This window comes from Annulohypoxylon maeteangense (genome assembly GCF_022496945.1).
Source record: "Annulohypoxylon maeteangense strain CBS 123835 unplaced genomic scaffold GGS22scaffold_18, whole genome shotgun sequence".
Classification (NCBI taxonomy): Eukaryota; Fungi; Ascomycota; class Sordariomycetes; order Xylariales; family Hypoxylaceae; genus Annulohypoxylon; species Annulohypoxylon maeteangense.
Window position 1 is genome coordinate 678,830 of NW_025953265.1, and position 26,424 is coordinate 705,253.

Sequence of the window (26,424 nt, forward strand, 5' to 3'; positions counted from 1 at the left end):
ACACCTAAGCTCCAGTTATCCCTCGTTATCGAACTGCAACAGCGACCCATCGAGTAGCTATTAATAAATCCTACAACCTCACGTCTTACTTCTAGAGTTCTCATCTTATTCTTGTTACTCCTAAACCACTTTCAGAGCGAGATTCACGAATTACCAGACACTCAAATCCTCTCAATACCACCGTAAGCCAAACCAAAATGGCTGATGACGCAAAGGCCGAAGCGGCCAAAAAGCTGGCTGAAAACAAGAAGAAGGTACGGATTAATTCTGCAAATTCAAAGCTCCTTGTGGTTTTCAATTGGATACTAAACCTCAAATTTCGCAGTTCGAGGAACGGAGGAAGCAAATGAAGAAAGGAGGGGGGTCGAAGCAAAAGAAAGATAAAGACAAGGAAGACACCCCCGCTACAGAACCAAAACCTGAATCGAGCACGGCCGATGAGCCAGCTGTCGAAGATGCCTCCGCGGAACCACCAACCTCCCCCTCAGGTTCAAATACGGCTACTCTTTCGCAACAGTCGAAACTTCGCTCCTCGTCCTTCCGTGCTGGTACCGTATCACCAACCGGATTCCCCCTAAGCCCCGAAGGCGAAACGGCACCCGACATATATCGCAAACAAGTTGCACGTATAGAAGATCTGGAAAAAGAAAACAAGAGACTTGCTAAAGAGGCTGGTGACTCGGAAAAGCGATGGCAGAAGGCCGAGGAGGAGTTGGCTGATCTGCGGGAAGCCGATAGAGACGGTTCAGACAGCCAAGTCGAGAAATTAGTACGGAGAGCCTAATAATTAGTTACTATTTGTATTACGAGATATGCTAACTATCATTCTAGAAATCCGAAATCGCAGCCCTACAACGCCAGAACTCGCAGCTCCAATCCGCAGCCTCGAAACGGCATGGCTCGTCACCCTCGATCTCCCTATCCTCGCCGGCTGGGGAACTACAAGCTCAACTCGCTTCGAAATCCGTCACCATCGAGACTATGGAACTCGAGATCTCGCGTCTGCGTGCGCAGGCTGAGCGACAAGCCTCTGCCGGCGGCACCGACAAGGAGCAGATCTCTGCACTCGAAGAGAAGCTCGCGCGCGCGGAGCAAACAGCGATGAAAGCGCAGCGTGAGCTTGGCGACTTGAAGCGCAACCTCGAACGCACTACCGAACGCGCTGTCAAGGAAGGAAGCGAGCGCACAAGCGCCGAGACTAAACTCCGAAGCCTAGAGCGCGAGACCGACAAGCTCCGCGGCGAGAAAGCCGAGTTAGAGAAGAAGGTAGAGGCTCTAGACAAGAAAGTCGCAGCACTAGGAACCCTACACAAGGAGAACGACAGCCGCTCGCAAGCATTAAGGAAAGATAAAGAACGTGCCGAAAAAGAGGCGCTAGATGCGAAAACTAAAATCGAGAAGCTAGAGGCTGAGAACACGCGGTTGAGGAGGAAAGACGCCGCGGAGGGCGGCGGCGACGATGATGGTGTCGATGAGCTAGAGGACGAGGAGAGGCAGCGCATGGAGAAGAAAATCCGCGATCTCGAGAGCGAAGTGTACGACTTGCGCCGCGGGATCTGGCATCAGCGACGCAGGGAAATGGAACCCGGCGCCGACGACGGCGCCACGAGTCCCAGCGGCGGGTTCACCAACATCGACCTCGGCGGCCCGGGATCCGCTCGCAAGCCTAGTGCTAGAGCGGGCGGGTTCGGCGATTTCTTCGCGAGTGGGATTAACGCGCTTACAGGCGCCACGCCTGTAGATGAGAAGACGATGGACGAGGGCGGGCTGCTTGATGATGATGATATGGAGTTCGACGAGGAGGCGTTCCGCCGTGCGCAGGAGGAGGATGCGAAGAGGAGGCTCGAGAGGATTAAGGATATTAAGAGGGGTTTGAAGAATTGGGAGGGTTGGAGGCTGGACCTTGTGGATGGGAGGAGAGGGGGTGGGGGGTTTGGCGCTGGTGAGGTTTTTGAGGTATGAACGTCGCTGATGTACGGCTGTGCCTACCTACCTACTAGATATCCATAGTGAATTGTGGGTTTGATGGGATGTCGACGATAGGAAGGGAAATGTAGGGAATGGAAATGGGAAGGGGGTATGTGGGTGCATGGTGCATGGGATATACGAGGGAAGTGTGTATGAGTAAAAGATCGTTAGAGTTGGCCTTGGTGGTTGAAAACTGCCTGTGCCTTATCTTAAAAGAAACATAGGTGGAATGACTTCTAGTTGAGTATAGTGTATCCTCAGTCTTTCCCCTGCCCCCTTTGAGGCGATGGATTTGACACGTCATATTCTGTCTTGCTTAATTGTAAACGTTTTGGCATTGAATTCTAGTTAACAAGTTCCAAAAATCTATCAAGTATATCGCATGAAATGGTATTACCTAAATGCTAATTCCCTAGATTTCCAATGTTCCCCCTTTTTCTCTTTCCTTTCCTAAACCAACGCTAAATGCACGACCTCTAACAGGATTACACATTACAATTACTGATCGAATTCGCCAGCATAGAGGAGGCCACGAGGATTCATCTCATCCCAGATCGCCCTCAAATTGAGGTCCTTCTCGCGTCTCGTCACAGTCGCGTTCGCGGCAAGTTCTCTCTGGGCTTCCTCACGGGCGAGTTGCACTGCGTATCTCGTTAGCCTTGCAACCCCAAAAGAGCTTTAAAACAGCGTAAGAAAATGGGAAAAACTCACCATGCACATAAACAGCCGTCCTCTTCCCCGTGAACAGCGCATGCGGGACATTCGTGACATTATCCGAGTTCGCATCACCAATCGCATAAACGCCCGGGATATTCGTCACCAGCCCCTTACTCCCATCCGCAGTCAGACGTCCGCCATACAGCGTAACACCCATCTTCTCCCCAACATCGCTCTTCTGCTCGTCGGGAAAACTCGTGAAAAACGCAGCGCGCTGCACGCTCTCGCCCTCGCTGAAATCGAGACTGAAGAGATCGTACTCCGGCACGGTGGGAAGACTGGGGTCGGCGGCGGGGTCGCTCCCGTTCTTGAGCCGGTTGACGCGCGTGATGGTGCGGTTGTCGATCGTCACGTTCTTGATCTCCAGGTACTTCTGCCACTCCGGGAAGCTGGCGGTCGCGGCGGCCCGCTGCTCCTCTGTGTCGGTGCCGTTGACGAAGGCGATGATGTCCGAGTTTAGCGTTGAGATCTCGCGGACTAAGCTTGCGGCTTCTTCGAGCGGGCCAAGGAGACCGAGGGCTTGGTCTGCGTGCTCGTGACCCTGGGGAGGTTAGCGGGTTGGGTTTGGGGTGTGAGGGGGAGAGGTGTTTACATCACACCAGGGACACCAGAAGATGCCTTTGCCCCAGTTCTCTTTTAGACCGGGGGTGTCCGGGAGGATGTCCCTTAGGCCGGTTGCGAGGACGATCTTACGCGCGCTGACAGTGCCAGTGGTGCCGTCGGCCCATGAGGTTGCAACGCTGAACTGGGTGTTGTTGTTCAGGGACTCGATTGCGGTGACTGTCCCGTTGACCGCGCTCACGGTGTCGTAGTGTGAGATTTGCTCCCGCGCGGCCCAGCGGTAGTATGCCGGTGTGACTCCTACACGGGGTTAGTCTCATGAATAGCTGCCGACTTCCTATATGCTTAGGTAAGTAGGATAGGCGATGAAATAAACTCACCATCAAAACCTAGGACGTCATGCATGTGCCGGGTAGGTCCGTTGCGGTACTCGCCCGAATCGATCAGTAGGACGTTTCTACGCACACGGGCGAGACCACTAAGAGCGCTGAGGCCGGACGGGCCGCCACCGATGATGATAGCATCGTAGGTCGGGTCTTGGCGGGGTGCGATAGCGGCGGCCCCGGCGAGGGACAATAGCGGCAAGATGCCGAAGGCGATCGTGCTCTTCATGGTGAGGTGAGATGATCTTGTATTGGATGCCTCGACGCCTTGAACTCTATCCACACGGACTACAAAAGAGTGAAAGATTGACTATGTGTACAAGTACATGGTAAGTAAGATAGATAGGCGAGGAAAACGCCTAGTTATATATCTGGGTAACTACTAAATAATTATTCTTTGTGAAGTGAGCGTGCATAGCTACCGGGGCAGATGCAAACGGGTTCCCGGAGGAGCTATTCGCGTGGCCCCTGACAGATGATCCTTACCTTATTTTTCTCGAGACTGCCAAGAATGGTAAGACAGGCAGATTGGGTCACTTGGCGGATCACGACATCTCGCGTTCCCCGTCGAAGAAGATTCGGTAGTCATGGGTAAGTTTTCCCAAAGTTGGCTTGGCTCGCGTTTGCTCAGCCCGCCATAGACTCGACTATGCAGTAGCTATTTAATGCCTTGCCGATCCGTGCATGGTTAGGTTGCCTTAATTATGTAACCTGTAACCCGCTTCCGAGTTTGCATATGTATAGCGACGTAAGGGGTTCGTTGATAGATAAACAAAAACTTGATCGTATCCGTGGATGCATTTTTGATATGTGGCAAAATGACACCCCCATCAGTACCATTACCTCATAGAAATATGACCTTACAAATAATTTGGTATTGATGATGAGTCCCAATAGTTAGTGAGATCGTCAGGAATATTGTGTTATTGTTTGTTGGTGAAGTTGCCGCCCTCCGAAAATCGACCTTTTCTACTAAGTTCAGGTACAGAAGCACCTACAAAAACAGGTACAAAACCAATACGATCTGTAAGATTTACTCCAATTTAGTGATTACCTCATCCGGTAATTAGGTTCCTAGCTAAAAGATCCCAGCGGAGCCAGCCGTCTTGGCGCAAAGCCTAAATGCCTAATACCGGACGAACCACAGACCTGTACATATTAAATAGTACCTACTAGAAGTGTTCAGCAGCTCGATTTACCAATAGATGGACCTCCGTCTACTGACTTCATCAATTCAGCTGCTTGTTTCCGAGACTCGAATGCTGGTGACCGATGCATGTGTCGCATCGAACCAACTGACTATTGAGAAGAACGCCTGAATAGGACTAACTATTGACTTAAATCTTCTTGCTTCTATTACATCAAACTCCGTATCGTCGTCATCGAGCATTACATAGTCGAGGTTTCGACGCAAGGACCCTAGGCATCCTTCGGTGACTCCATTTTCAGCCAATACGCCCAGGAAAGGCAGGTAAAAAGTCCATCAACAAATATTAGGATCGAATTGCACAATTCGTCATTTCTTCACTTTTGTGGATCTTGGGACTTTTTATTCTTTTTTTATCCGCTTGAGAGTCCAGTGTCTCAGATGATTGCCGTCACTAGCCATTCCCTGCTGATAGTTTTCATGTTATGCAACCCCGGCGATTTTCCCGTCCAAAACCTTATTGACACTTCTGATGACTAAGTTGTCACCCCTCCCCCTATTTATTCCTGATTACATAATACTATGAGGTGGCTCGCGATCGTCTCCTTTAATGCCAAAGAACCTACTTCTAGGATTGAGTATCTTCAGCAAATATCCTTTACTTTGAAAGCCTAGATAACCGTGAAGTTAGGCGAAATTCAATATTTAACCACGGTCAATGGCGATGTGGACGTTACAATAGACTATCTATGTACGACCTCGATAACATCTGCAGCATGTCCTCGGTCATTTTATCGTAGATTTATTTTAGGAATGACAAAAGATTTCAGTGTAACATGCTACAAGTTTGTATGATTCGAATGACGAGTCGATGAGAATATTGTGTTGCCTCAATAGCTCGAAAAAGGGGTCACGATGCGCTGATAGGAAATCCATTGATTACTAATCATCTCAGCATTCTCTACTCGAGTTTAGTTGTGTAGATATGTAAGGATACCGTGAAAAGCTATTAAAATGTAACGATGGGACTTATTATGGAAGAAGGGAGAGGAGCAAGTAAAAATCGTCGAACGCCGGTATTTCAGGATGGGAAAAGGGGAAGTATGAGAGGAGCTTAAGAAATTGTAATAGAAAGATGTAGCAAAAAAAGCGATAGATGAAGGGAATGAAAATGGAGATAAAAGAAAGTAGAAGAAAAGGGTGCAAAAAAATCAACCGATAAATAAAATGTCAAAAAGTTGGTCTTCCCACCGCCTATCTATCCACTCAATCATCAGGTATAATCATCCAAGTCTGCGGGCCGATGGGCAAACACCATAAGTCTACATGTCTCAGTCCCTAAGTGCAGAACTCCCTTATGGGCACGCCCAGTCGGATAAGGTATGTGGTAGAAAATCCAGTCAGATTGATGGATAAGTCGAGGACTCGAACCGTCGGTCCCTCGCGGGGAATTGAACCCCCTTTATTTAGTAAGTTGCTAATCAATGACCACTTGACTAACTGTCCTGTTCTTAAAGGTGCAGAAGTTATTTAGATATATAAGGTTGCTAAGGAAAACGCGTCGTGATTGGTGGTAGAGGTAGGATGGTCAGGGACGAGGTTGACGCGTCTGCGCCTGCTTGACACGTCGCGTTGCTGGTCACCCGACGACGACGCGAAGAAATCGTCACATGACTCCATCGTAGAGAATTTAATAGAAAATTTACCTGAGCTAGGCATACTATGCAAACCTCTCATTATCTAGGTACCGTTCAGCCTGTAGTACATAGAGGCATGTGACCTATCTTGTCGTAGGCACTCCGTAGGGGAAACCTCACATAGGGGATTTCGACCGGGGTCTACGTTTGAACCACCGTCGATTACTGCGTGCCTAGTACGAAGTAGGCTCCAACAAGAGTATGCCAACCTAAAGAAAGCGAATCAATCAAGATAGCCTCGGATACACGATACAAGGGTGTGCCTAACATTGAGACGTTTATGCTTTACTACACCCACTCAGTGAAGCATATGAAGATTCACCTACCTGTAAACATAGACCTAGTGACTATCTCGGAATGGATATCATCTTGAAGTCTAGCCTGAAGATTTATACCTACCCTCCCTCTCATTATCACATTCACACATCACCCCAAGCCCCCCTGAATATTGAAATAGTCACGTAATTCATTTCAGTATGAAAAAACTACCTGAAAATGCAGCACACAACCCCAAACACCAGCGGCAATCTCTCTACCGACCGAACCCAACGTCCACCATCCAGGCAGTCCGTGACCCATGAACCCAACCCGCCAACTCCCAAACCGATGCAGAAAAGACGAATAAAAGTGGGGTATCTGATAGGTCACAAAAGGGAAAAAGACTAATGAAAAAAGGGGGAGAGGGTCATGTGATAGATAGAAAGCTAGCTCACTGCTGCCAGCCGTCCATATTAACCATATAAGGATAGTAGCCGACCGGGGCGCCCTACGCCTCCGGAGGCGGGTTATGGACGACAGCAGCAGCGGCGGCGGTGGCGTTGCTGAGCGCGAGGAGCCGCGAGTTCATTTCTGCAATCTGCTGCATCATCGCCATGCTCTGCCGGTGCTGCGCGTTGAGCTCGTCGCGGAGACTCACGTTTTCGACCTGTAGCCGCTTAACTTCCTCGCGTAGGTCCGTCTCCGGTTTTCGTTTATCGCCTGTTTTTTCGGGGGACGCGACGGCGATGGGTTGGAGCGCCGATACCGCAGCCACCGCTGGCGGAATTTCCTCTGTCTCGTCTTCAGGTGATAGTGCGGAAGGCGCGGATTGGTTAGTGTCATTGGGGGTATGCACTCTGCGTAAATGCTCGTTGAGGTTCTCCATGCGCGAGAAGCCCTTGCCCTCGTGGCGCTTGCAATTGCCGTGGGGGCAGTTGAGAGGGTTCCGAGGGCCTCCGTGCTTGCCGTGGACTTCGCGCTCGTGTCGCAAGAGCCCGCCGGAGTACGTAAACCCGGCTAGCTTCTCGCATTCCACAGATAGGCATTTGTATGGTCGGTCGTGCTTGTCCATATGCTTTCTGGTTTGATACGTTAGCGTAAAGTTACGTGTGGGAGGAAAGGGCGACGGCTGCGATTACTTACCCCCATTCGCACTTTCGGGGAAAGGTCCTCACTGGCTCCGTGCAGCCTGGGTATGTGCAGCAGTATAATCCGTCCCGGTTCTTAGTCTCGGTGCGCTCAGGTTTCGGTATTGATCCTAGGCGCGGAGGTCGGGTATCGAGTTTCGCTGGAGCGGATAGACTTTCCGGAGGGGTGAGGGGTTCGAGAATGTTGGGCGAGTTTAAGTCGGTAGAGTTGGGTGAAGGGGAAGGTATGAGGGTCGAGGTTTCCGCTCCATCGTATGCCATATAATGCACCGGCGGCACGGGCGAGTATCGTACGGATCGAGTGTCTCCGTCATGATCGCTTCCATCGAGACCAGAAGGGTAGGGGTCGGAGGATATTATGTCGCGACTTTTATACACGACACTCATCTTGAAGAAGTAACCCGGAAGTTGTTTGTTATACTTCCGGGTAGCGTTGAACGCTTGTAGGAACTCGAGGCGTATCCTATCGTTGAATCGGTCTTTCTGGGCTATGCTGTATTGTCGACAAATACCCGGTTCTTCGACCGATCGGGTTTTTAAAACGCGGTATTCGATAGCGTGGGCATCGAATATCTTTCGTATGGCTTTATCGTGCGCCTCGACGTATGATTCACCTGACGCGAAATAAATATTAGCAGCCTGAAGCCGAAGGTTTAAACTGTCGCACAATAGGATTGGTGCAGTTGGTCGCAGTGGTCGCAGCAAGCTGAATGAGCTGAACCACACCACAAGAATGCGCCACAGTCTTTTAAGGTTGTCCCGCGCATGTGGGACAGAGCACGGACCACCACATTTGCCAGGATAAATGTAACTAGCGTAGTCATGCAAGTAAAAGGTAGGGATCTTGTAAGGCTTCGGGGAAATAAAACTTAAAAAGAACAAAAAGAACGAAAAGAACAATGAATACGACGTCAACTTACCGAGTCTATCTTCAGCCGGCCATACCTCGACCGCGTATGTCCAGTTTGAGCTACGAAGATTTGCTTCATGAGGCACAGTTAACTCTCGGGAATCTAAGATCTTTTATATTAGTACACTTGATGCGCTATTCTAGGCAGAAATGGTCGCTGCCCAGCTTGAGGCGGAGTCATAATCAATTGGGTAGGCTGAAGCGTGACTCACTATCCACTGGTCGGTCATTTACCATTAATGTAGGTACTGGTGATCTATATTGCTCACAGTAGCCTTGGTAATCTTCAGGTACCATGAACTGAGACTGACATGACTCTCCCGGGATAGGCGGGATAGGCGGACTAGGGCGTAAGAGGAACGATGAATCTTCGGCCTGTGGCTCGCCTATCTGGTGGCTTGCGCATGCCTCAGGTTCAGTTGTACTCCAGCCCCCGACCCCCTGTAATAGGGGATTCTGGGGCTGATTTATGACTTGCGACAATCCACCTGTATCCATATGATCCCAATTATCCATTCCGCAGTCGAGTAGATGTTCAGTATTCTCGCCCATCGGGTCCATGGAGAAATCCATATTATACATGTCTTGTTCAGCTCCTATGTGTGGAGTCCAGCTGAAATTGGAATCCATGGTAGTTGATCTGAGGCTGACTGAATATGTTAGTTACCGCGGTTTTGAAGAAATTTGAAACATGGCAAATATGAGATGCGTACTACAACATGTCCAGATTGATGAGGAGGGATGTTCGAGGGGCGATACCAGAAGCTCGGAAGTTACGGGGAGTTAAAAAGGACAACTTTCATCGCCTGGAAAAAAAAAGGTGGGTTTGGATAGAAAATGATATCGGTGTTGAAGACATAGTGATGGAAGAAACGACGCTTCATTGATGCGTCTTAGTTGAGTCGGTGAAGATAAACAGTAGGACGGCAACTGAGAAAGAAAAGATGGATAAATATTACTAGTTGGCACCTACTCAGTTAATTGATCAATACATTAGTTGTAAAGTTTTATATGAATAGAATCGTCCCAAGATGAAGCGTGCATTCCAGATATAAACGATGAGAAACTTCTACCAAAACAACTCTCTTCGATACTGGTTGGAATATAGAAAACAGAGAAAAATCAACAACTTACTAAGCTGATTTATAGGAGACGAAAGGTAAAAAATAGCGGGGAGATAAATGATATCGCCTAGTTAAACCCAATTCCTTTTATTTGACTAGTTGATGCACTCGCCGTCGATACCGCTGTCAATGAGGTTGATAGTATGTTAGAGCGCCTTAACAACAATTAGATGTGTACTCAGGTTAGTAAGTACCTAGTGGGTATGTCTAAGTCTCGAGTCTCTGAAATTATCCCATAGTGCCTTATAAACATATGGCGATGGTCAAAGGATGATTAGTACCTTGAAATCGAGAACACACTAAGAGTCTCGAGATATTTCTCAGGCATCTTCGATCATGTCTTGCAAACTCGATTACCGACTACGAAACATAATGAAACATGGAAAATATAAATCCTAGAACATTCCTATTCTACCTATTATACTAGATGTTTAAAAGCCTTTAATGACTATCGAAATGTGTATAGCTCCATTTTATTCTAATTTATCCTCAACATTAGTGCTCGAGGTTAAGTGTCAAGTTGCTCCCACAAATGCTAATAGCGACAATCATAATGATACAATGTTATCGTATTCATAGTATAACTTACAGTGATATATCTACTAGACTAGATGGGAAGGGGCGTAGATTATTTCAACTCTTGCTGCCGCAAAGTCTTGACCCCAATGCTTATATAATCTCTTAATAAGCTCTTAGTAATGTCTTAGTAATTTTTGTTGAGTTCGTGACTGGGTCGTTCCAGACTAAGCTATTCCCTAGTCATCTTTATATATGTTAAAGTAATCAATTATCACTTCAAGACTATTAAGATAATCAAAAGAAATAAGATTTCTTGTCATATCTTGTCCTTTGTCCAGCATAAATGAGCATTAGGTAAGCTCAAATGATAAAATTACATAATACTACCGCTTAAATACAAAACTCATTACATAAACTCGCTAAACAGCAATTCTGCTGACTAAGATTGAACTTAAACCATATGATTTGTCAGATTCCGCTGAGTAATATCTTCCTAGCAGATATTAAACCTTACTTAATGGCATCTTTTGCTTCAAATGCTACATAAGTGCATGTAATATCATGCCTATAAGAAAATTTCCATATGAATTCTATTAAATGATTTCAAGACTTGTAGGCAACCGCGTCACAAAGGCAACCTTGGAAGTCACAAGGGCGAGTCACAAGTGAAGTTTTTCGGTCTATTAACCTTGGAGTCTTTAAAGTTCTAGGTATCTATTTAGGGAACAATATCAAATTTTTATCTGTAAACCTGGGCATACTTCGTTGACAACTGCAACGATCTACCTTCCCATCCATCAGCCCTACGATCTACGGTGGGTCCAACAAACATCCTACACCCATAAGCACGTGGTTTCCCGGCATTTCCTTCTATTCCCAACCTCCCAAATACAACATTCTGCCTTTATCTAAATCTCTGTTAAACGCTCTCATCATGTCGCCCTCTAGTAATGAGCGCGACCCCAGCAGCGTAGAGCCGCAAATTAACCCAAACCCGCAGCTACAATCATATTACCACTCCCTCGAATCCCGACTAGGATACAGGCTGCTTCTAGGCGGTACAAGGCACTTCGGTTATTGGAAACATGACACACACTGGCCTTTCCCACTCTCAAAAGGCTTACGCTCTATGGAGGATAAGCTAGCTGAGGCGATTGCACTGCCGCGCGACTCCCAGGTATTGGATGCCGGATGTGGCGTGGGCCACGTAGCCCTCCGTATGGCGAAAAAGCACGGACTGCGCATCGAGGCTATAGATGTCGTAGATCATCATGTCAGTAAGGCCCAGCGAAACGTAGAACGGTCAGGCTTGCCACAGGGCGCGGTTAGGGTTCGGCAGATGGACTACCACCACTTGGAGTCTTTCGCTTCCGAGTCTCTCGACGGCATTTATACTATGGAGACATTCGTACATGCCACCGACCCCAAGGCGGTTCTAGCTGGCTTTTATCGCATTCTACGCCCGGGCGGTCATCTCGCTCAGTTCGAATACGACCACAACGCGCTCGAAACTGCGCCCCAGGACATCGCGACTTCCATGGTTCAGGTTAACAAATATTCTGCCATGCCTACAAATGCCATATCACACCCCGGGGTTTTCAGGAAGATGTTGGAAGAGGCGGGGTTTGAGAATATCGTCGTTCGTGATTATTCGGATAATATCCGACCTATGATACGGATATTCTTCCTTCTTGCCATCGTCCCGTATTTCTTCATCCGTTTGTTCAGACTCGAGCGTTACTTCATCAACACAGTTGCTGGAGTAGGGTCGTATAGGGGACGTGATCACTGGCATTATGTAGCTATTTCTGCTACAAAACCTGGGGCTCCAATCGAAGCATCAAAATCTAAATAAAACAATCTTTGTTTACAACAACTATCTTTGAAATTATTATCTACTGCTCAAAGAAGTCAACTGAAAGCTCTAGCAGGGCGACTCTGGTACATTACGTAAGCGAACCGCTTGTGCAACACCCCTTTTCAGTTCTTGGGTCACTACCACGGACACCTTGTGAGTGTTTGGTACGGCCCCCACGTGCCACCCAATGCCTAAATGTATTTTCAAAGTAGGCTATAGGTTACCCCTTGTCTATTTGTGTTTTTATGACTGTCCTTGCTTGAAGTGTAGCTCCGATCAGTTCCGAATTCCCATTTCTCATGACCTCAAGAATTACGTTACGTATTAATTACGCGGATGCAACTGTATATTATTTCATCTTTTCCTACCTTGCTTTCGATGCCCTGGTCTTTTGAACTGCATATCCCACATAGTTCAGTTGGGTTACATACCAAGTAGGCACCTAGTTGCATGATCATTACAAAGCAAGCTGTCTACATCATCAATGTCATTTTGTAATACTTTATATACAAGACCTTACCTTGGTAAATATTTAAAACCTATTATCCCCTTAATAAAAACTAACATATCAATCTAGTAACAAATACCTGCCTAACGTAGTTCTTAGCGTAATGCCCGAGATCTTTGTTAATGTTACCTTACACAAGCTGGTGTACGTTTGTACCCTGGAGCACATACATGCCACTACCACCCGCATACATGCGACAGGCTTGAACCAATACTACTTAATTTAAGATCAGAGTCACGGATACACATCGGTTTAGTTGGCGCCTGGAATCTGAATAGTATTTAATCGATATCGTACCAGATGTCGACGTAATGATAGTAGAGGATCTGGAATGTACCTAGTAGGTGTTAGCAGACATTCATCAACAAGAGCGAGTTGGCGATGGACTTACAGGACCATATGTGGGGTCGTTGTAGGCCTATAATTAGAATGGTGTTAACGGACAAAGTGCGCTATAATTATAGGGCAGTTAGTGGATATGACGCCCTGTACTTACCCCTTGCCCACCTGGCCCGTAGACAAAATCGTGGGATTCGAGCACCACGGTTCCGCCGCCGTTGGTGCACGTCGCAGATGATGGATTCGAACCTCATGATGAACCCTATGTGCGTCCCAATTACCAGTTAGTAGTTGACCCTAAGAGTGTTCCGGATTCAAAGCACCAAATAAAAATTAATACAGTAGAGCTTTGGAATGAGAAGCCCCTCGGCAGATCAAAGAATCGGCTACGCAAGAACGACCATCTCGTTCCTTAATATACATAACAACGGCGGCCCTGCCGGCCCACCTGGTGATAGGCGCGGCTAGGGGGCGGACCCCACACCTCCGGGACCTGCCCCACCGGGCTCCGGCTCGACGACGCCACCACCGCGACCGGCGACTGGCTGCCATCACCACCACCACCACCTTCGAGCTTCACGCGAAGCACCGTAGAATCCGCTCCTGAAGTCAGAGTTTTATAGTGCCCTCGGGGTGCCCACTTGTAACATTTATATTTATATCCGCCACTTTTCAGTAGCTTATTTTCTAAATTAAACCCGTATTTCATTATAAAAATAAAACAAATCATAATTCCCCAATGATATAATCCTCTTGCTTCATGATACTTTGCACTCCTTCAGGAAGGCTTGGGCACGTCCCTGGTGTAGGATCCGGATCCACTATGACCCCATTGAGTATATGAGCAGATCCATCTTCAACCGCGCTGATCTGGTTGTCAGCACATGTCGACGACATAAACCTCAGGTAGCATTTCATTGGATAAGCGTCTGGCGGTGGGAATGTTTGGTCGGACTCAATCAGGCCATCCGTCGAGTAGTCGCCCGTTACCGCTATCGTTCCTGTGGCGATATCCAATCCCTGCATGGAACGGCGTACGATGTTATAGGCTTCCTTGGGCTTGTAAGCTGGAACCATGTGGCCGGATTCATAGACACGGGTGAAAGAAAACAAGCCATGCTGGCGGACTTGTCCAACTGGATCGGGCTGATCAGGATCGTCCACAGTAACATTGGCATATCCAGCAGCACTGAACTCGTCGCTTTGGGAGTACTCCACACTCAGGCTTGCTCGCTCGCCACCGATCCAGTTGCAAGCGTAGTCTCTGTCCCCGTACACCATAGCGACTTGGATGCCGGACTCCAACAAGATAGCGATGTCTTCGAAATAGCCTTTGGGATCTCGCCTCGGGTAGTCACCCGTGAGATTGAACGCCTTTCCAACCGCGTTGGAAAGGACGGTGAAGTTAACAGGCACGCCCAATTCCGTGAGCACCTGCTCATCGGCGAGGTAATCCAGGAACTCGTATCCAGGGAATGCATCCAGGTAACAATGACTGATGTCGTAAAAACCCCACTTCTTACGGAATACATACAGACCTTCCACTTCATTCTGGCAGAAGTCGCTGGCTAACTCGCATGCGCTATTAACATCGGTCGCATTGCCATACATGCCTGGATCCTGTTCCCCGGCGACTTGGCGACACCTGCCGATTAGATCTTCACAGCCGTCTTCCTGGAAATATGCCGTACGAGCAGATTCGTACTCATCGGAGGTGATACCATCGATGCCGTAGGGATTCTTGTCGTAGGCAAATTCTGGTCCAGACATCTCTTGAGCGTACAAATCCACACACCCGTTAATGATGCCAAGCGTTTTGAAATTGAGAACATTTGCACCCTGCAAGGAGCCGTTGCGGATTAGAGCGTTCTGTTCATGGATAAACCTGGCAAAGGTCGGCCCATACTTGCCACCGTATGATTCCGTCCAGATGCTTATCGAGTCGTCGCTGGAGGTATGCTCAGGGAAATCTTCTAACCACACTTGCAGAAAGTTCCAGAAATGCCGCGCAGCGTTTTCAGTAGTATTGGCGGTCGATTTGGTGTCCTGGCTGCTAAATTTTCCCTGGATCGCGGTTCGGCCCGGTTCAAGGGAACCATCAAGGATGATGTTGCCGGTCTTCAGGTCCAACACTCCAGGCGTCACTACATCGTAACTGAAGCCTGTTTGGACGGGCTGGTCGACGTAGAGCACATTATAATCGACGTTCCAAGACAAAGGGTTGGTTTCAGGGTCAATCGTCCCATTAATGTGGCATGGTCCATTCTCAGTAAACATACCGAGTATAGAGGACGCTCCGGGCCCACCGTTCAGCCAGATGATCAGAGGAGAGTCTTCGGGGTTATTCTGCGACTTGAAGTACCAGAAGAATGTGTGAACAGGATAGTCATGTTCCACCCCACTCATGGAATTGGGTTCGAAATCCACGTAGCCAGCGTATGAAGTGGTCCCCCCGCATATATCTGGCTGGAGAAAAAATTGGTTAGCAGTTGTATTCAAGGAATAAATCAAGTAGTACCTGTTGTTGAACATACCGAAACTTCCTTACGGGATATCTTCACGTTCTGGAAGATGTCCAGTGTTGCAGCAGTTGTCTGGATGGTTTCTCCTGGCGGTTGCAATGCACCAAGTGCACCGAACGGGAATAAGGCAATACCAAGCCACAATAACATACTGTAGAAATTAAAGTGCAGGTAGGACTGAGTAAAGGGCAGTTTGGATATAAGATAAACTATGATGTCTTGGTTATCTGGTAGACTTGGAGTATACTAGGTATTTGATGGTTGTAAGGTTGGAATGATCCAGAGGAATTTATACCTAGGTAGTTCAAGAATAGAGTGTCGGCAACAAGCAGTTTCGAGACTATGAACCATACTGTGCGCATTCGTCGTCATGAATCATGAGGCGCCCGAGCGGAGCAAGGTTGGATTAGGTAGACAGTCGGCTTGATTGGCTTCCCGTTCAACGCTGTTCTAGCTTGGCCCATCGCTACTCTAAGCGAATATGCCTTTTCCCTCAAGCCCGAGGTCAACGGGAAGATGAGAGTCATCTTGGATACCTGCAGAGATAAGGTACTTATTAGGTAAGACGGGTCTTTCTCAGTACGTGCTTCGTGAAACAAAAGCCAGCTCGCTGCAGCCAGAGCCACCGAAGATCATTGCCCAGTATACCAACCCCGACGGCAGTGAATGGCCTTCATTTGAAGAGCTGTTCGAGTGCAGCAAAGAACGGCCTCATTAGGGATTTGAATCTTGGGATGCCGCTTTTGTCAGAAAAATCAAAAACATCGATAGTCTCCGACCTGTTGCCAAGCCAACCGATAATAACCGGGTGGTGCCCATTGGCTTGATGGCAGCCATCTACGTCGGTACGGCAGCCATTTATATTAGTATGTCAGCCACCTACGCCGGCATGGGCCGCATGGTGGACGTCCCGACATGCGAGACCCGACCCAACTTGCGTCCCACCGCGGCGGCCATATACACTGCCCCCCTTTCCGCCCGGTCGTGAACCCCCCTTGGGTATCTGCAGCAAGTCCGAAACTCCGACAAGTGTTGATTTTTTCCTACGTTTCGTTGCGACACGACACCATAACGCTCGAAGCTCAACTGATCGCGTAAATAAGTAACGATCGTTGCATAGATTAATCGGTGCGATGGGGGATGCAGGCGGACGCTTTCAGGCATCACACACTCGCTAGCACAATCCACACTGGAATAATATCCAACTTGTCAAACCAGCGTGGTAACGTATTTGAGTCGCCACTCGGTAGAATTCATAGTGGCTAGCTGAATACGTCTGACTAATTCATGGCTTACTTATATTACTTGAGGTAACGTCTGCAGAAGAACTGTCCAGTCGATTCATACGGACACCTGCATGAACATTTTCTTCCATCATTTCCCCTCTCAAGTTTCTTACCCAAAGAATCATCTGCTGTCCCCCGTGAGGTGGAGGAGGCGAGGAGCTCGTCGACCTGTGGCTCCACACATATCACGAGATGAAAAGTGACTACGGCTGCCAAGCATCATCGAAAATTTGACCGGTTTCACCCTGCCTAGAAGCCGTTATGAAGATCTTATCCCGCACATTGCAGGCAAGTCTCATCGCCGGCGACTTACATATGTATGTCCCATCGTCTAAGGTATATTCAGTCAACTAGGTGTTGCACAGCTGGGTTGATGACGACGCCCTCACACTCAGGTCTAAGCTTACCTGAGATACGACCTTCATGCAATGACCCGGGGGATAACACGTCAACTATATGTCATTGCAACCTCAGAATCGTAACCTTTAAGCAATAGTAAAGATAGTAAAGTTAGGTCACGGGTTGTAATTCCTCAAGGATCCTATAAAGACAGCCTCGTTTGCCTCGGATCTTCCAGCACCACAAGCCTTTAACTTTACAAACAAGCCCAAAGTCGGTCAGCAACGCTTAATTTCCCTCCAAGTTCTTAATACAGTTCAACAACATGTCTGCACCGAAGTCTCGAACACTTCGACCCTCCCGCGAGTCATTCCAAAATTCTGGATGGCTTCCCAAGAGCGAGAAAGCCTTCCATGATTACATGAACAAGCTTTCCAAGAAGATCGAGAAGCAACGGAAGTTAATCCGCGCTGGAGATGCTGCTCTCCTGCCAAGCGTGCAGAAGTTCAAGGACTTCATCGAGAGCGAACCGACGGTCTATGGAGAGTTCATTCGCATGTTTGAGGACGCTGTATGTTGTTAACGCACGGTTTCCTTCCTAAGATTGCTAGTTGACACATAATCTTCTTTTCCGTCCCAGGACGACACAGATCCCCCCAGTTCCTATGAAGATCTCATCTTACAGATCGACGACACTTTCCGTCACGCGCCTGCCTTCGGAGCCTTGGGCCCGCCCATGTACATGATCATGGCACGTATCATGGACACCCAAGGTGGCTTCTCCGCCTTCACCAAGGAAAACCTGAACAGGCACTTTAAGGAGATGTTCGTGGCCTGGACACTCTTCCTCGCCTCCAAGGACTCTCGTGACGTACTTAACGCCGGCGATGACGGCTGGTTAAGCACTGCAGCTATGGACGCGATGACCGAGCAATTCCCCGGCCGCACCTTCGAGGACGTCTTCATCTGCGACTCAGGCGCCGAATACTACGGTTTCACCTCCTACGAGGACTTCTTCAACCGCCGCTTCGGTCACCCAGAAATAGACCGTCCGACGATCAACCTAGACGACAGCACCGTTAGCTTCGCAACGGAGTGCACGTCATACGCCTACCAGGAGAACGTCCAAAAGTACGACGAACTCTTCATCAAGGACGAGGCCTATTCCCTTCAGCACCTCCTTGCCGGCCACCACGTCGATGACTTCGTCGGCGGCACGGTTTTGCAGGGCTTCTTGAACACTACAGGTTACCACCGCTGGCACGCTCCGGTCAACGGCATCATCAAGCAGATCGTTGATATTCCCGGCACGTACTTCGCCCAAGCGCCCAGTACCATCGGAAAACCCATCGAAGGTACCGAAGCGCCACCATACTTGCAGTCCCTTCGTTTCTTCGCCAACACCGCCGCACGCCAGTTGATGTTCATCGACGCTGACGACGAGCAAATCGGGCTCATGTGCGTCGTCTCCATCGGCATGACGGAGATCTCCACGTGCCAGGCCACGGTGTCCGAGGGACATCACGTCGTCCGTGGCGACGAGCTCGGTATGTTCCACTTTGGCGGGTCCTCATCTGCTTTGGTGTTTCGAGCTAGCTCAGGCGTCAATATCGATAAGGAGCTCAAGGTTCCTGAAGTGGCTTTGAAGATAAACTTTCCTTTGAACCTAGGGCTCTCGAGTAGCCCGATCGTGCCACCAGGGCTGGTCGGACGCGTGTGAAGAGGTGCTGGTTTTATCAGCTTGTAATCGTCGGCGTTCTGTGGATGAAAGATGCAGTACGGTTTTGCGACGCACGACAACGGCCTGACCTGAGGATTAGGACCGAGTTACATGCTATATAAAATTGCTGATTCTACAGCAAGCGCTAGTAAACTGTTCGATAGATACATAGCTGTAGGCAATGTACCCTTATTAATAAACACTGCAGGTTGTGTTAGAGAACCGGAGGGAGAAGATTACCGTTCCCCAATTCGGTCTTAGATGTTATATGTCTAAGAGAGGTAATGTCCCGAACAATAAATCTCTCTGCTCAAGCACAATAATACTTGATTCAAAACACTCACTTACATCAACTATAGTTACGTAGCCTCGATGTGATATAAGATCCTGTGGTTATCGGCCATCATAACGCGTCCATGGTTGTATACGTAGGTACGTAAGAACACTTTGATGAACTATGGAGCAAGTCAATATCGCAGACCTAAACGCTATCTTCCCTATCACCGATTTCGTGTGCGGGTGGATTTTATATTTTTCGTTTGCTGTTCTCTGCGCCTACTGGAAACATTTCCTGGAACTGCTCGTGGTGCTTGTGTGTAGTTGTCTCGTCGTGGCCTGCTTCCTATTCGTCGTGGATCCGGTTTTCTTCTTACTTGACCTCATAATGATAATCAGGTGGAACTATGATCCTTAAGAACTTCTATAAATGTACCTAGTTACCTAAATATAAATTAGAAAGTTAATGAGTCATTCCTGTCATCGTAAGTATGAATAAACATGAGATGTTGGTCTTGTACCTAAAGGTGTATATTTTTGTTCGAGGAAATCACAGCTACTGTTTTCTTCAACATGGTGGTGCGTCCTTCGGGTACACTCCGATATCTCCCTTTAAGGGGTTTCTGGTTGTGATATTTTTGTAAACGTCAGCTGGCTATTTTTTTCTTGGGGTTAGGGTATATGTAACCCTAACCCTAACCCTAACCCTAACCCAGAACATAGGTAGGTATCTAATTGACCTGAAAACGTTTATGATATCTTAAAGTACGACTCAAAGAATTGTTCGTATACTAGATTCTTGTTAGAAATATTCCTCTTTGTTCTAGGTAAGGGGGGCAGTCTGTTCATCGTCGTAAGGAGAAACAAGGAGATTGTTAGAAACAAGCTCTTCTACCTACCTATCTTTCAGACTCCTACAACCCCTTTCTTATTCTCATTATTCTTCAATCAGAGGAGCCTTGGAGACCAAACAAGCAGATTGTGTAGGTACAGACAAAAACTATTCCTTGGTTAGCTTGAGCCGGCATATAGGTTAAATAGGTAGAAACACCCGCATGGGATTCTCGATATCACCAAAACAAACTGCCTCGAATAACTGAGTCGAGTCAATCAATTCACCAAACTTACAAAAAACATTTATCCCAAACAAGCCAGTAGGTAGATACTGACCGGACCAAAATTGCAAAGATGAGTTCTCTCAATATCACCTGGATGTATCACTTAACGGGGAACACAATCCTCGTCTTCACAGCCAACACGACTGTCCGGACTTCCATGGTCCGGTTTGGGTTCGATCTGAGCCGCGGCTTCTACGACAGCATCGAGGCTGCGTTTTTCCGCTGCCTCTGGGCCTTGTTCGTCTGGGTGCCGATCTTCTGTTTGATGCGCATCCGGCTCTATCCGATCGAACGTCGCAACCGAGACGACGAGATTTGGGACACGATAGTCCATTTCCTGTTTGCCTGTTGCGACGCCTTCGTCATGGCCGTTGCGACTGACCACTTCATGACCGGTAAGCCGTTCGAGATATTCAAGGCCCTTCTCATGCTTGCGTGGTTTGTCTGGATGTATGACGTGATTGAGACTGCTGCGCCCCTTCGTCGTCGATACATCTAGGCTCCGGAAAGGCTGCCGCGGAGGGATGATGGGACGTAGCCATGCGGATGTATTTTAGCCACCTGGGCAAGCATGGTTGACGATTGTGCTATGTGGGATAAACTGGGCTATGTGGGATGAGTATTTCGCAAAATATCTTGGTGCCTTATTATGACGCAGATTTGATTGGTGAGTTATATGTTTTTCTGTTTAGCTGTTTATAATAGAATCAGTTCCAAGTTCAAAATCTTCCGACTCTTGGGTGAATGTTACATGACCGAGTCCTTGTGGGATAAAAGCTGAGCTGAAAGCTGAGTTGAAAGATCCGATTCCGGATGGGATATTCTACCTCCATGTGATAAACTAGTTAACTGTTTCTCTATTATCATTTGCCGCGATATTTATCCTTACCTAGGTATACTAATGAGGTAACATGCTATACCCGAGAGTTATCCCTAGCTGCTTGTCACTCTTGTCTTCTATTGGATGAGGTAGTAACGCCAAGACTCACTTATGTCTACCATTTCTCTATAGCCTGGAAGGCTTATCTCAACTTCAAGAGCCGTTATCTCATTATCTTGCCAAGGAGGAGACTGGGAAGTTAACCCACGTTACAGCAACACAACCTCGTATCTAATCCCCCACCTCAATCTTTACTCTTCCGCGGTTCATATCCCTTTGATAACCGGCCAGGTCCGGAATCCGCTAGCTCTTAGCCGATAGGTCCGCGTTCACGGAGTAACATAGGAAGCGGTGTTTAATTTACATTAGGTACGGTTGTTATGTAAGTGATTGCTGTGTTACCAGAACCTTGCCATTGATGATCATATACCTGTAGTGTATTAGTTACGTCAACATCTTATCACAAGAGAATAGCCTTCTCGATGCTCCCCATGGGGTTACAGAGGCGTACAAGAACTCTATATAATGCACACTTATATCCGTTCCAAAAATCCGATGAGATACCCTCAAGGCAATCCTCTCTGAGAATCCTCAGCAACTTAAGCATGCCTCAACGAATTGTGCTTGCGGCTCTTTCAATTGTTGCGTTGGCAAATGCTGCTGCAACACCACCGTTAGGATATCTCAGACAGGCTTTTCTCCCCAAGTTGAGCGAACGGGCTCCATTTAGTCAAAATGCCACCTGCTCAACATGTTCGTTATACCAGACAGCTGAATCTATAGCGGCACCGAAGGCAAATGTTTGGTCACAAATATCGCCCGAGGACAACCTAGCCGTTTGGAATCTGCTCCACGACCCAGCATCCGGGTTGAATCTGACAGACCCAACAACGGCCGTTCAAACCGACAACTATGTATTTTATATCGATACTGTACATGTCAACAAGTCCGATGCAATCCCCTATCTTGACGCATCTGGAAAGAAGCCCGGTGCTTGGGCTCGAGCCATGATCTTCGAAGGCGGCAAGCCTGAGCCTGGATCCCAGGAATACATTATCGGACCTCTGCCGATGTCAAGTGAGACGACAATACAGAAGTTAGATTACCTGTATAACGGAGGATCAGGGGGATTCGTGCCTTTCAACGCACGGTTTTTCGATCAAAAGCGTACCGATGCAACGGCCCCGCTTTTAACTTCCATCATGTCCAACATCAGTGACATCACGGAGGCATTGTTAGGAGGATCATTCTTCGGATATGATGACCCTAAGACAACGCTGAACCCAACTGACACGACGCCGACGTCATTCGACGGCACCACAGCTTTCCACGTACTCATGTTCAGGCTTCCTGGATCCGCCACTTTTCTCAGACCCCTAGACTTCTTCGTCATGATGGATGTCACCGGCACAGATGCTTCAACATACAAGCTGAAGGGACTCGTGACCAACTCAAGATTCTTCCCAACCGTGGCAGAGCTTCGCGCCGCATTTGAAGCTGGCGAGCTTAAGGAAGAGTTTTACCAGCCTTCGGACTACGACTGGGCGTTGGTGAAATACAATGCCGAGATGGGAGTCCGCGAGCTCGAGGAGAAGTTTGCCCCACAGAATCTCATGGTGGGCGGAAAGCGATATAAGGTAGACGAGGAGCAGAAGTACGTCGAGTACTTAGGCTGGTCGTTCTACGTTGCCCACACGCGAACACTGGGTATCATGCTGTATGACATACGTTTCAAGGGAGAGCGTATCTTATACGAATTATCCATGCAAGAAGCGGCAGCCCAGTATGGTGGATTCCAGCCGAAGGCCGCCACGACACTTTACCACGATACTTACTTCCAGCTGGGCGCCGATCTATTCCCACTCGTTGAAGGCTTCGACTGCCCGTTCGGTTCGACTTTCTGGAACATCACTATCCACAACGGAAACAAGACCACAACCAACCCCAACTCGATCTGCATATTCGAGTCCGACGCCGGCTTCCCCTTATCCCGACACCGCGCCGGACAATACGGCACCACAGGCGGCTACGGATTCAGCAACCTAGGCGTAGTCAAAGGATCGCTCCTAACCCTCCGCTCCATCGCCACGGTAGGAAACTACGACTACCTCTTCGACTACGCCTTCCACGTCGACGGCTCCCTCGAGATAACCGTCCGAGCCTCGGGATACCTCCAATCCTCATTCTACTACAAAGACCAAGGAGCCTGGGGTCCACGAATCCAAGAAGCCACGCAGGGCTCTCTACACGACCACGTGATAACCTGGAAAGCAGACTTCGACATCCTCGACACAACAAACAGCCTGCAAGTAACGGCGCTGAAAGCGGTGAACCAGACGCAGCCATGGTGGCCTGAACTCGGCACCTTCGAGCAGATCCAGCTGGAGACGCACAACGTCGCGACGGAGCAGGAGATGAGCTGGGCGGAGAACGGGGAGGTGATGTACACGGTGAACCACGCGTCGAAAACGAACAAATGGGGGTCGCCGCGGGGCTACCGCATCGTGCCGGGGAAATCGAACATCCGACTGAGCACGTTAAACTCGCCGTTCTCGCGTCTCAACACCGCGTTATCGAAAACGCAGTTGGCCGTGACGCGACAGCACGACACCGAGCCATGGGGCAACAGCGTGCAGAACCTGAACCTACCGTTAAAGCCGCAACACGACTTCGCGAAGTTCTTCGATGGGGAGAGCGTGGATGGCGAGGATTTAGTCGTGTGGTTTAACCTGGGGATGCACCATTTCACGCGCAGCGAGGACATCCCGGTGACGCTGTACTCGGAGGCCGTGAGCAGCATTATGTTCGCGCCGCAGAACTTCTTCGATATGGCGCAGGATGGCGATTTGCGGAACCGGAGATGGTACACGACGGCTGCGGAGGAGGGTGTTAGTGCGTTGCAGGCGGAAGCGTACGGCATTGAGCTACCGCAGTGTAAGGTTGAGTTGCAGGAACCTGTTATTGCTCAGATCTTCTGAGGTGGTGCTGATGCTACGGTGTGGGACTGCGCTGGGATATCCCCTGTTCTGCCTACAGAGGTGATTTCCTCCGGCAGTGGTGGTTGGTTGTGTAACACATGGGATAGTTCCTGTTACAGGGCGATGAGGAAAACTTGGCACATGAGATCGTTTCTGATTCTATTCTGGACGAAATAGTTCCGAGTTAAGCCTTGGACTTGTCCTGATCGAGATTATTTTTGATAAAATTCAAATAAAAAGAAGAAATGCCATTGATAATGAGTGCTGATGCCTGACTTACGCCATGTGATGATAATGAATGGATGGTATCTTAACCCTAACCCAAACCCTAACCCTTAACTCCTCAACCCATTGCTCCTCACTCCGCTTCGCTTGCAGTTGACATTAATTTGGGTACGCCGGATTAACGTGCACCATTAAATTAATACGCTCTCAGAGTGAACGTATAACAATTCGTAGATGATCTGATCAAGTCTGCTTTATCTTAGAATGATCGGTCATCAAAGTCAATTCAAGCATCACAATCGTCTGTGCGATAGTTGCCCCGTACGACAAGAGATTGCTCCACATAGTCGATAGATAGAGGTACGTTGGTATTGATGCGAGAGCACACACGATACCAAAACACGTGAGAATGAGCGCGCATGTCCAAGCAGTAGATCGCTCTGTCGATTTTCGGGGGATATTGCAGACCGCGAGGGCGAGGCCTAAGATTTGCATCATTGAAGATTGGATTAACGTCCAAAAATCAGAATCTCCAGTAGATCCAGAAGTGCTAGTCGATTTCATCCACGCTATGCCCATAGGTATTAGAGACAAAAACATCCACACCGAGGTACCGCCAAGAAGAGTTGACACTGAGAATTGAAATCGGGTTCCTGGACTGCTATCCGAGGATGATACGGGGTACGCATCTTCGTATTTACGAAGCATCGCCATCTTCTCAAGGATACCGTCGCAAACACCAAAGAGCATCTGGTTCCGAAGTTCATTCTCCACTTTTCCATAACTGGTCTCGACGATGACCCGACACTCTTTAATCCTCTCGGCTCGTTTCCTCCCGCTTGTCTGATGTTTTTTCGTATAATGTTTAGGGTGGTTTTTGAGATAAGCCATATTCTCGATAGCCCTTCTCCAGATGTCGATGTACGAAGTCTGGCGCAGTCGTTCAAGGAGTTGCGGGACCCCGAATTTCCCCTCCGGCGGCCCTGCCTGAACTAAATCCTTGAGCACGCTGAGATCGTCGTCGGTGAATCTTCCCGGCTTCTGACTTTTAAAGCCAAAAGCATATCTTGCGTTTGACCAGGCTCTCCATCGCAAGTATTCTTCGACTATGGCGAGAAATTCCTCATTTGCGACATGGAAAGCTTTCGCAATCGATATGAGATGCGCATGATAACTATCAAATGTGATCTTCTTGAATTGATTGTTATTCGATAGCGCTAAATGCAATGTCAGTCATATGATCTTCGAATGCGTAGTTCAGTGACACCTACGTAACCATCCCTGGGCAGGATTGGGAGTCCCTTTTCTTCTCGCTTTGATATTCATGGTGGCGGAAATATTCATCCTCTAAGGGATGTTGATTGAATATAATAAAAGAGAAGAAATCGGGGTAATTTAGAAACTATGTCTCTGCAGAAGCAAGTCTGTTTATATTTAACGATCGCGCGTCGCGGTATTTGTTCTGCGGGTCGCGTCTCGTAGTCACGCTCACCAACATAGCCACCTGACTTACCAATCCGGCTTGTTTAAACTCGTGCGACAAGGTGACATTGCATGTAAAAACAGATCATGGTTGGCTTCTTCACCTCGAGCGGGGTATCTCACGATTTAGTTGGTTCCTACCTTGGTGGGAGTTATCCTTCGATCTACCAATGAGCTTTCTTCGATCGTTGCTAAGGATCCTCCTCAATGAGGGGCGTTGCTACATGAGGAAGGACAAGGACAATGATGTGAGAGCAAAATATTACATGATCAGAGTTGGATGATGTGATATATTGCGTAGGTAGAAAGGACGTAAATATGTTGATGAATTGATTGATATGTTAACGGAGGCTTCGGAGTCTATTTATACGTATGTGCCAGGCGCCTGTCGCCCTTTGTCGATAAGGGTTATTTACCCTAACCCCAATATTTACCTTAACCCTAACCCTCAAACCCTAGCC

At 48.3% G+C, this 26,424-nt stretch overlaps 9 protein-coding genes across 9 annotated transcripts; 5 read left to right on the forward strand and 4 right to left on the reverse strand.

The window, feature by feature from the left end:
• Positions 1 to 19: 19 nt before the first annotated feature.
• Positions 20 to 2,218, forward strand: GGS22DRAFT_56839 (uncharacterized protein). The gene is made up of 3 exons (XM_047967437.1): positions 20 to 254; positions 326 to 769; positions 832 to 2,218. Exons 1-3 carry the CDS (start codon positions 198 to 200, stop codon positions 1,960 to 1,962), a joined length of 1,632 nt encoding a protein of 543 aa, XP_047815642.1. The 5' UTR covers positions 20 to 197; the 3' UTR covers positions 1,963 to 2,218.
• A 66-nt stretch (positions 2,219 to 2,284) lies between these two features.
• On the reverse strand, positions 2,285 to 3,999 carry GGS22DRAFT_171971 (FAD/NAD(P)-binding domain-containing protein). The gene is made up of 4 exons (XM_047962688.1): positions 3,627 to 3,999; positions 3,278 to 3,546; positions 2,680 to 3,226; positions 2,285 to 2,609 (listed from the first exon to the last, which is right to left on the reverse strand). Exons 1-4 carry the CDS (start codon positions 3,856 to 3,858, stop codon positions 2,467 to 2,469), a joined length of 1,191 nt encoding a protein of 396 aa, XP_047815643.1. The 5' UTR covers positions 3,859 to 3,999; the 3' UTR covers positions 2,285 to 2,466.
• Positions 4,000 to 6,794: 2,795 nt separating this feature from the next.
• Positions 6,795 to 8,769, reverse strand: GGS22DRAFT_171972 (uncharacterized protein). Its single transcript, XM_047962689.1, has 2 exons — positions 7,875 to 8,769; positions 6,795 to 7,810 (listed from the first exon to the last, which is right to left on the reverse strand). Exons 1-2 carry the CDS (start codon positions 8,264 to 8,266, stop codon positions 7,240 to 7,242), a joined length of 963 nt encoding a protein of 320 aa, XP_047815644.1. The 5' UTR covers positions 8,267 to 8,769; the 3' UTR covers positions 6,795 to 7,239.
• A 2,285-nt stretch (positions 8,770 to 11,054) lies between these two features.
• Positions 11,055 to 12,342, forward strand: GGS22DRAFT_171976 (S-adenosyl-L-methionine-dependent methyltransferase). The gene has a single exon (XM_047962690.1). The coding sequence runs from the start codon at positions 11,367 to 11,369 to the stop codon at positions 12,285 to 12,287; it is 921 nt and encodes a 306-aa protein (XP_047815645.1). The 5' UTR covers positions 11,055 to 11,366; the 3' UTR covers positions 12,288 to 12,342.
• A 1,054-nt stretch (positions 12,343 to 13,396) lies between these two features.
• Positions 13,397 to 16,488, reverse strand: GGS22DRAFT_171979 (carboxypeptidase S1). The gene is made up of 2 exons (XM_047962691.1): positions 15,672 to 16,488; positions 13,397 to 15,603 (listed from the first exon to the last, which is right to left on the reverse strand). Exons 1-2 carry the CDS (start codon positions 15,807 to 15,809, stop codon positions 13,864 to 13,866), a joined length of 1,878 nt encoding a protein of 625 aa, XP_047815646.1. The 5' UTR covers positions 15,810 to 16,488; the 3' UTR covers positions 13,397 to 13,863.
• Positions 16,489 to 17,609: 1,121 nt separating this feature from the next.
• Positions 17,610 to 19,004, forward strand: GGS22DRAFT_192007 (Phophatidylserine decarboxylase-domain-containing protein; the record flags this gene model as incomplete). The annotated part of the gene is made up of 2 exons (XM_047965198.1): positions 17,610 to 17,855; positions 17,925 to 19,004. The coding sequence occupies 2 exons, from the start codon at positions 17,610 to 17,612 to the stop codon at positions 19,002 to 19,004; spliced, it is 1,326 nt and encodes a 441-aa protein (XP_047815647.1).
• A 1,464-nt stretch (positions 19,005 to 20,468) lies between these two features.
• On the forward strand, positions 20,469 to 20,897 carry GGS22DRAFT_192008 (uncharacterized protein; the record flags this gene model as incomplete). The annotated part of the gene is made up of 1 exon (XM_047965199.1): positions 20,469 to 20,897. The coding sequence occupies one exon, from the start codon at positions 20,469 to 20,471 to the stop codon at positions 20,895 to 20,897; it is 429 nt and encodes a 142-aa protein (XP_047815648.1).
• Positions 20,898 to 21,883: 986 nt separating this feature from the next.
• Positions 21,884 to 24,256, forward strand: GGS22DRAFT_181566 (copper amine oxidase; the record flags this gene model as incomplete). The annotated part of the gene is made up of 2 exons (XM_047963875.1): positions 21,884 to 23,143; positions 23,246 to 24,256. The coding sequence occupies 2 exons, from the start codon at positions 21,884 to 21,886 to the stop codon at positions 24,254 to 24,256; spliced, it is 2,271 nt and encodes a 756-aa protein (XP_047815649.1).
• Positions 24,257 to 24,548: 292 nt separating this feature from the next.
• Positions 24,549 to 25,989, reverse strand: GGS22DRAFT_56952 (uncharacterized protein). The gene is made up of 2 exons (XM_047967439.1): positions 25,753 to 25,989; positions 24,549 to 25,698 (listed from the first exon to the last, which is right to left on the reverse strand). The coding sequence occupies exons 1-2, from the start codon at positions 25,823 to 25,825 to the stop codon at positions 24,725 to 24,727; spliced, it is 1,047 nt and encodes a 348-aa protein (XP_047815650.1). The 5' UTR covers positions 25,826 to 25,989; the 3' UTR covers positions 24,549 to 24,724.
• Positions 25,990 to 26,424: the final 435 nt, after the last annotated feature.

What these genes read in the sequence shown, in the direction of transcription:
- GGS22DRAFT_56839 (XM_047967437.1), top strand. Translation starts at nt 198, where the DNA reads ATGGCTGATGACGCAAAGGCCGAAGCGGCCAAAAAGCTGGCTGAAAAC. An exon ending in TGGCTGAAAACAAGAAGAAG is followed by an intron (nt 255 to 325) that starts GTACGGATTAAT and finishes CAAATTTCGCAG; the next exon opens with TTCGAGGAACGGAGGAAGCA. An exon ending in ACAGCCAAGTCGAGAAATTA is followed by an intron (nt 770 to 831) that starts GTACGGAGAGCC and finishes CTATCATTCTAG; the next exon opens with AAATCCGAAATCGCAGCCCT.
- GGS22DRAFT_171971 (XM_047962688.1), bottom strand. Translation starts at nt 3,858, where the DNA reads ATGAAGAGCACGATCGCCTTCGGCATCTTGCCGCTATTGTCCCTCGCC. An exon ending in TCTGGTGTCCCTGGTGTGAT is followed by an intron (nt 3,227 to 3,277) that starts GTAAACACCTCT and finishes TAACCTCCCCAG; the next exon opens with GGTCACGAGCACGCAGACCA. An exon ending in GACGGCTGTTTATGTGCATG is followed by an intron (nt 2,610 to 2,679) that starts GTGAGTTTTTCC and finishes CGAGATACGCAG; the next exon opens with TGCAACTCGCCCGTGAGGAA.
- GGS22DRAFT_171972 (XM_047962689.1), bottom strand. Translation starts at nt 8,266, where the DNA reads ATGAGTGTCGTGTATAAAAGTCGCGACATAATATCCTCCGACCCCTAC. An exon ending in CCCCGAAAGTGCGAATGGGG is followed by an intron (nt 7,811 to 7,874) that starts GTAAGTAATCGC and finishes GTATCAAACCAG; the next exon opens with AAAGCATATGGACAAGCACG.
- GGS22DRAFT_171976 (XM_047962690.1), top strand. Translation starts at nt 11,367, where the DNA reads ATGTCGCCCTCTAGTAATGAGCGCGACCCCAGCAGCGTAGAGCCGCAA.
- GGS22DRAFT_171979 (XM_047962691.1), bottom strand. Translation starts at nt 15,809, where the DNA reads ATGTTATTGTGGCTTGGTATTGCCTTATTCCCGTTCGGTGCACTTGGT. An exon ending in TATCCCGTAAGGAAGTTTCG is followed by an intron (nt 15,604 to 15,671) that starts GTATGTTCAACA and finishes TTTTTTCTCCAG; the next exon opens with CCAGATATATGCGGGGGGAC.
- GGS22DRAFT_56952 (XM_047967439.1), bottom strand. Translation starts at nt 25,825, where the DNA reads ATGAATATTTCCGCCACCATGAATATCAAAGCGAGAAGAAAAGGGACT. An exon ending in TCCTGCCCAGGGATGGTTAC is followed by an intron (nt 25,699 to 25,752) that starts GTAGGTGTCACT and finishes CATTGCATTTAG; the next exon opens with CGCTATCGAATAACAATCAA.